At 59.1% G+C, this 7,418-nt stretch overlaps 1 protein-coding gene across 1 annotated transcript in view; it reads left to right on the forward strand.

Moving 5' to 3' along the window:
• The first annotated feature begins 2,963 nt into the window (after positions 1-2,963).
• The window catches only part of STRA6 (stimulated by retinoic acid 6), a 10,327-nt gene continuing 5,872 nt past the window's right edge, over positions 2,964-7,418 (forward strand). The window contains exons 1-8 of the mRNA XM_009880974.1: positions 2,964-3,085; positions 4,662-4,740; positions 5,175-5,260; positions 5,427-5,566; positions 5,739-5,905; positions 6,073-6,198; positions 7,050-7,117; positions 7,230-7,306. Of these exons, the coding sequence (XP_009879276.1) occupies positions 2,964-3,085; positions 4,662-4,740; positions 5,175-5,260; positions 5,427-5,566; positions 5,739-5,905; positions 6,073-6,198; positions 7,050-7,117; positions 7,230-7,306 (865 nt within the window). The remainder of the gene's footprint in view (positions 3,086-4,661; positions 4,741-5,174; positions 5,261-5,426; positions 5,567-5,738; positions 5,906-6,072; positions 6,199-7,049; positions 7,118-7,229; positions 7,307-7,418) is intronic.

Genomic DNA, 7,418 nt, shown 5'->3' on the forward strand with positions numbered 1-7,418 from the left:
CTTTGGGCCCCCCCTTTTTTTTCCCCCCCCCCCCCCCAGTTTAATTCATAGTGGTGGGATGCAAACGCTCCCCGGAGAGTGATGAATAGTGGGGAAATGAAGAATATGAAGGAGCTTTATTGAAGCCATCAATCTCGGGCGAGGCTGCTGCGATCAAAGGCGCAGCCTGTTTGGGCAGAGGTTACGCGGAGGAGCAAAGAGATCAGGTTTCGGGGAAATTCGGGGGCACGGAGGGGCTGCGAAGCCAACGGAGCTCCTGGCTCAGCCCCGGCTGGAGGAGCCAGCGCCCGTGGAGCAGGGTGGAGAGCGGTGGCCTTGTCCTGGCCAGGGATGCTGATCCCGCTGAGGTTTTGGCATACCTGCCTCTCCTCCTCCTCCTCCTCCGGGAGGGACACCGGGATTTGCAGCCTGGGTGGGAATAAGGGGGGGTTAACCCTTCCCTGTGCCGCGGTGAGGCTGAAGACCCTCCTCGCTTGCTTCTCCCCAGCTGAAATGCCATTCTCAATGAGGTCTCTCCTCCAGCACAGCACCAGGGCAATAGGAAGTCCATTGGGGTCCAGGTTTGAATGTCACCGGGTGGTACCATCACTCATTCAGCCTTGTGCTGCCGTGGCTTTCTTGATGGTGTCCAGCCGATGGGTTGGAGGCTCTGAAGCACCTCCTGATTCTTCCAGACACTTGATTTTTGCGGATGATGGCCAAGATGTTCCCACCCTGCTTGGTGGACCACAAGAGGGGACCTTCCCCTGGAGCGGGACAGCATCTGTCTCTTGAAGATGAGCAGGCTGGGCAGGAGGACTTGAAGATCCCCTGGTGCTGGGACAATATTGACCCACCTTGGTCCCATACCCAGCCAGAGGTGGGCAGCCAAGCCCTGGGGTCCAGGCATAGGCGATAATCGGAGCGAGGAGGTGCTGGAAGGGGAGCTGACACACCACCCGGGGAACTTGTCAGCTTGGTCTCCTGATGTTGCTGCCCGGCGCGGATTCAGGCTGTGGCTTGCCCGCTGGGGCTCCTTGACGGCTGTGAGCACCGTGCCTCTCACTGAGCCTTCCTCTCCTTTCCTTCCCACTTCTCTGCAGCCACCGCCTTCCCCGGTGGCTGCAAATCGGGGCAAGGTGGCATCTGCTGGTTCATCCAGAGGTGGGTCTGGTGGGTTAGGTAGATCTTGCTTTCTGCTGGTCGCCCTCCTTCGGGTGACTCCGTGGGGGAGGTGAGAGCGGCACAGGCAATCCCGCGGTGGCTTTTGGAGCTGGTCTTGCATCCGAACGCTGCTCGGCAGGGGAAACGGTGTCCCAGGAGCGATGCCGCCCTATGCCAGGGCCGGTTTGGTTTGCTTTACCTGCGTAAACCCCGGCCCCAACTTCCAAGCCCTGCCACCCTTCGCTGACCCCACGGAAAGGGTCTTGCAGACCTGTGTGCGCACCGCCAGGAGCTTTACAGCCTCCTTCTACCTTTTTAAGGAGTGCTACATTCCTGGGAGGTGAGGTCAGAGCTGCTTCCCTGCGCAGGCGAAACCAAGGGACGGCTGGAGAGTGGATGCCTTGAGGCTGGGACATGTGGTGGGTGGGTCGAGCATGGGGTCTGGGGTCCATCTGAGCGGGATGCTCACCTGGGGCTGGTGGGGTCCGTCCTTCCTCTGCTGGAGCCTGCGGTGGTGGTGGCACCTTGACGTGGACCAAATGCTGGGGAGGGGGGACGACACCTGCTTTCCAGCTGAGTTTTGGCCCTCTGGGAAGGGAGGTGAAGGTCCCAGGTCTTCTCTAGATCTAGAGGGTGTCCCTGGAGGGGACCCAAAACCTGGCTGGGGACGTGACATCTGGCAGATCCGTGGGGCGGTGTGGCCGTGGTGGCGAGTGCCATTTGTCCGTCCAGAGATGGGGCTGCCTGTAGGGCCAGGGCCCCAATGTGGGGGACCTCTTTGAAGCTGGTGTGCTATTATCCATCACCATCCCTGGTGAACACAGCAGCTGTACAAACAGCAGCCCCGAGCAAAGCTGCTGCCTCAGTCATCTCTCTCCTGCCTGTCCCCCTCAGAGCCACCGAGCAGCCCTGAAGGGTTCGGTGATGTCCTCTGATCGCGGGATAAGGTGTCCTCAGGTCCTGGACTGGTTGTTGGGGTACAGGGGCTGCACTGAGCATCGCTGCCCGGCATTTGGGGACACCTTTGGGCGCTGCTTTTCTGATAGCGCCAGTAGATGAGGCACGTTGAGGCTGGTGGGATGTGGCTCTGGGACAGCGGCGGAGGGTGTGGGGCCGTCTGGGCCAAAGTCATCCGAAAGCAACGGGGAGAAGGAGAAACAAGAGCTTGTTGGCTCTGGCACCAAGACAAAAGCCGCCTTTGCTTTTTATTACCACGAAAGGAGAGGGGCTGAGGTTTCCTCCTGGGGCTGGGGGAGGCTGGACGATGTGTGGGGCCTCCGGTGGCACCGAGGGACATGGGGGACACGGGTCACGGGCTCCCCAGCTGCGGCGAGATCTCACCCCTGCTTTGCCAGCCAGCCGGTGCCGCCGAGCCCACATTCCTTGATTGTGGAAGGCACCATCCTATCTGCCAGATGATTTAATAGCTAATGAGATCATATTCCTATGTCTTCAACTGTTGCCGTCATGATTTTGCAAAAATGAAGTATGAAGTCCTTTCTGCATCTGGCATCTCTTTTGATGTGGTGCCCTGAGCTCTCGTGTGGGGCTGGGGAGGAGGTGTTCATCCCTTCTCCCTCCCTCCAAGCCCAGATAAAAGCCGGATCCTTGGAGGCACAGCTGGATTTTGAAAGCTGCCGGTCCTCCCCTCACCCCCGGCTGCGGGAGTGACCGGAGAAGATAAAGCCTCTTGGCTCAACGCCTCCATCCCTGCGTTTCCAAGAACCCAGGAGGGTTCTTTGGGAAAACCTGGTTGCTTTCTGCCCCCGGCTGCTTCTCGCCATCTCTCTCCAGCCCGCAGAGGGAGGAAGGAGACGGCCATGGCGGCCCACGGGTCCCGCGGGGGGGCGGGGGGGCTGGCGGACGGCTTTGCCGGCGCTGACGACCTGGTTTCCGACTGGTACATCTACGAAACTGTGGAGCCGGCTGCGCCGCAAGATGAGTAAGTGTCCGGCCTCGCTGGTGGGTGCCACGTGTCCCCCTGTCCCTCTTGGGGTCACCCCGGGCCTCCTGCCCGGCTGCCTTAGCCCCTTTCTGGAGAGCGATGTCCCCTGAGCAGCTGAGGCAGGATTTATTCCCGGGTGAGTGGGAGGTGATTAAAAAGGCTTGTTTCGACCCCCTAAAAATGCTTGTCCCCACGGATGGGACCCCATCCCAGCAAGGAGGTAGTGTTTCATGCCCTTCTAGCCGAGTGCCGTTCCCAAGGCCGAGAGAAGTGCTGTAGGGAGGGGGAAACTGAGGCACGGAGCAACGGGACGATTACCTGAGGTGTCCCACAAGGCGTGAAGCTGCACATCCCCAGCCCCATCCATCAGCTTCTATCGGCCTTTTGTTGACTTAACCCTCTGTGAGCGGGTTTCACACCCCTCGGTTGACCAATACCTAATGCTGAGGGCAAGCAGGAGGAGATCCCAGCCCGCAGGGTTCCTCCTCATCCGTAATCTTCCGCCTTGCGAAACTGGGCTTTGAAATCTCCTTGCCCAACATTTCCTCCAGGCGAACCCCCCAACCTGCGCGACCCACACCTCTGCTAGAAATGTTTTGGGGTTATTTTCTGGGTGTCCCTCCTCTGCAGCAAGTCACGGTCGGGGAAGGGACGGAGGCAGCACCGGGGGTTTTGCTTGTCTGGATGCTCTGGGTTTAGATGCTGAAGCTCTGGTGATACCAAAAAGAGTTTTCGGTATCCCTGTGCTCTCAATCCTGTGGGTGGGAGCCCTGGATTTCCCAGAGCCTGGATATTTTGGGACAGCGGGAACTTTCTGGTCTACTCAAGGTCAGCCGTTAGCAGCAAGGAAAAAAAAAATAAATAAATAAGGCAAAAAGAGCTTTGCTAACGGGAGCTGATCCTATAAAGCCTTTTCTGGCAGGTTGGGGATGACCTTGGACACACGATGCCTGAGAAATTCTGATTTTGCCATCACGCCCTTCCCTGCAGCCTTGTTGGTCTCCCGTCTCTTCCCACCCCACTGGGACCCCATCCCGCATCCCCTTACCCTCCAGCAGCCATCGCTTCTGCTGCAACCCCCCCCCGAGCTCTGGGGCTGGTCCCCCTCCCATGGGAAAGGCATCAAAACACCCTTCAAGGGGTCTTCTGCCTCCCAACCGGCGTTTAATCAGCGCAGCGTGTTAGGCAGCGAGGAGAACCGCTCGGAAAAGACAGAGCCAGAACAGATACGGGCGTAAAAGAGGTAAAAGGGGGTCTTCACCCTTCATTGCTGACCCCCAGTTGAGCCTTGGCACCCCCCGTACGTGCAGGGAGGTGGCCCAGCGCCTGTGGGCATCAATTCGGGGCCGCTCCCGGGCGTTATCTCTCTGACTTGACCATAAAATCGCCTCGTGAAGGTGACTTCACCCCTGGTTGTGTAACCCAGCTCGTCAGAGGTTTGCCCCCTTCTCAGCATCGCACCGAAATCTCCATCGCCACCGCGGAGGCGGGCGTTCCCCCGCTGTCTTTGCTTTGCCCTTTTGGGTCGAAATGCAAAACACACAGGATTTTATTATTATTATTTTTTTCCCAGCACGTTTCCCAGCGTGATCCCAGACTGCGACCCCACCATTTCCCCCAGGCTGTACCACATCTGCATGGCACCCGTCTCCGTAAGTACCCGCCACGTGCCCGTGTGGTGCGTCAGCTGCCCTGACCGTCGTATCCGCTGTCCCCCAGCTCAGGTCATGCCCATCTACTCCCGAATAGCAGGTCTGGGCTCTTCAGCTGGAGCGAGGTTTGAGCTGGAATACTCTAACAAGGGACTCACCCGGCTCCAGACTTTGTTTTGTGCCTGTAGTTAATGGAAAGCTTTGATTTATCTTCATTTTTTTGCCAGTATGGTCCCTCTGAGGCATTTAGAGCCTGTAACTCAGCAAAGCGGGTTGAGAAGTGCCTGTCCCTGCTTCAGCCCTGGCTCGATTTAGGGCATTGGATGGAGACGGTGTCTCCGCAGAGGGTCCCCATCCCATAGCAGCACGTCCGAGCCCCCCGCCCAGCCCCCTCCCTCACACATTTATTGCTCCCTCCGTTGGGTTTCTGGCAGCTGGCAGTGCTCGTGGGCTTGTCCTTGCTGGTGAAGCGCAGGCGTCTCCACCGAAGCTGCTGGAACGGCGTCCCAGGACTGCTCAGGTAGCCTGACCCTGCACCCCGGTCCCCAGGGTCCCCCTCACCCCGCAGCCAAGCGGGTGGAGGGACGTTGAGGTGCAGCATGGGATAAACCAGCTCTGGGGCAGGGGGTGGTGGGGATGGGGTGCCCACGATGCGGTGTTAGGCTCGTCCCTCCCTTGGCTTGCAGCCCGGCCAACTTTCTGGAGGAGGAAGGCAACCGAGGGCTGGTGGCCGCCGTGTTCGGCATCCTGTTCTCCTCCTTGTGCGTGCTGGTCTTGGACAGGGACCCTCTGCCGCTCATCACCGACTCCTCCCAGGGCACCCGGGGTAAGGCGAGCATCCTCCTGGCCCGGTGGGCACCCCGCTCCCTCCCCACCCAGGAGGCGTCCAGCTTTGGGTGGCATCCCCCGAGCAGCCCGTTCACTCTGGTCCATACTGAGGGCGCCGCCTTCTCTTCCCCGTTTTGCTCTCCCCCCTCTCTTCCCACCATCCCATCTAGAGTACTGGAAGATCCTGGCTTTGCTCTACTACCCTGCCTTCTACTACCCCTTGATGGCCTGCGCCACCGTCCGGCACAGGGTCAGCTACCTCGTTGGTTGCCTGCTCTCCTGGTGCCACTGCGTGGTCCATATCTGGCAGAAGGTGGATTGTCCCCAGTCCCCCAAGGTACGCGTCCCACCGCCCGGGGAAGGAGCGAGGAAGCTGGTGTGGCCCAAGGTTGGAGGTGGCTTTCTCCACCACCTCCTTGAAGTGACGTGAAGGTGTCACCAGCTCAGGACAAAGACCCCCCAGGCTGGGGTGGTCTCCCGGGTGACAGCTCTGCTTCTCCCCAGATATATAGGTACTACTCCACGCTCTCTTACGTCCCCATCATCCTCTGCCTCGTGCTCTTAAGCCTTTGGTATCCAGCCTTGCTCATCAGGAGCTTCACCGGGCAGGAGGAGACCTTGCATAAGGAGGTAATGAAGATCCACGGAGGGTGGTAGCATGGGAAAACCCCTTGATGGACCCACTCGGTTTCAGGACCGCTCCTGCCCCACAGCCCATCTGTCTGCCTCGGGGACTGGGAGAACTGGGGTGCTCCCAGGCCACGTGTTCCTCACTTTTCTCCACCACCGGGAGCTGCCCCCCCGCCTTGCCTCCATCCCTGTGACGGCACGGGTCACAGCTCTGTTTATCTCGCTGGATTTGAAAAAGGGAGTGAAAAATCCATCTTTGGAGTAAACTCCTTAGTACAAGAGGCTTAAGGCATCAATGCATCCCATTCAAGCCGGGACTGGGGTCGCCTTGTTTTCCCAGCGAGCTGGATAATCCCCGGCCCTTTGGGAAATGCCGGGCTTTGTTGGGAAGAGAGGAGGAAAAACCTACTTCAAAAAAAAAAATAAAAAAAAAAATGCTGTCAGCCCAAGCGTGGACTGAAGTGACCCCCAGGCGCTCGCTGGGAGCTGGCTGGTGGGAACGAGGGTTTTCGGCTGTCTTACCGGTGCGCCTGGTTTTGGGCTGCTTTGTTGATGAGAACAAGGCGGATTTATTTCCACCTTTGCGGCGCCGGAAGATTTGCTGCCAGCAGCGTTCCAACGCTTTCGTTATCCGAACGAGGGCCGGGAGCCCGTCCCTGGCATCCCGTACGGAGGGTGCTGTGGGGCATCGTGCGAGCGATGGGTGGGTGGCCGAGCAAGGAGATACCTGTTGGGTGGGATGCAGATGCTGTGTTGCCCTCTGCAAAAGATGCTGTCACTTCTCCTTGCCCCGAGTGCCTGAGCGTGTCCCTGCCCTCAAATCGGGCAATTTATGGCTCTTTTTCCCAAAGGTTACAGGGAAAGGTTATTACAGGAAGTACCTGAAGGCTGTCCTGTCCAAACGCCCTCGGAAGGGGAGGTAAGGATGGCATCTTCCCGTAGCTCTGCGACGTCGGCAAGTGCCAGTGCTGACCCTACCTGGGTCCCCGCTCCCCGGGAACACGCTTTCCACCCTCTCCTTCCTCCTCCAGCTCCCCGAAGATGGAAGAGAGCCTCCTATCCAGGGTCCAGGCGTATTTACGCTCCTACATCTACACTCCCGAGGAAGGTGGGCTTTGGGCAGGGCTGGGCTGGGTTCTCGGTCGGCAAACGGGCTGCCTCCCCCTCCCCGGGGAGAGCAAATGCCTTTCTTGGCTCCTTTCCCCCAAAAGCTTCTGTGC

This window comes from Charadrius vociferus, unplaced genomic scaffold (genome assembly GCF_000708025.1).
Source record: "Charadrius vociferus isolate BGI_N301 unplaced genomic scaffold, ASM70802v2 scaffold933, whole genome shotgun sequence".
In the NCBI taxonomy this organism is placed as follows: Eukaryota; Metazoa; Chordata; class Aves; order Charadriiformes; family Charadriidae; genus Charadrius; species Charadrius vociferus.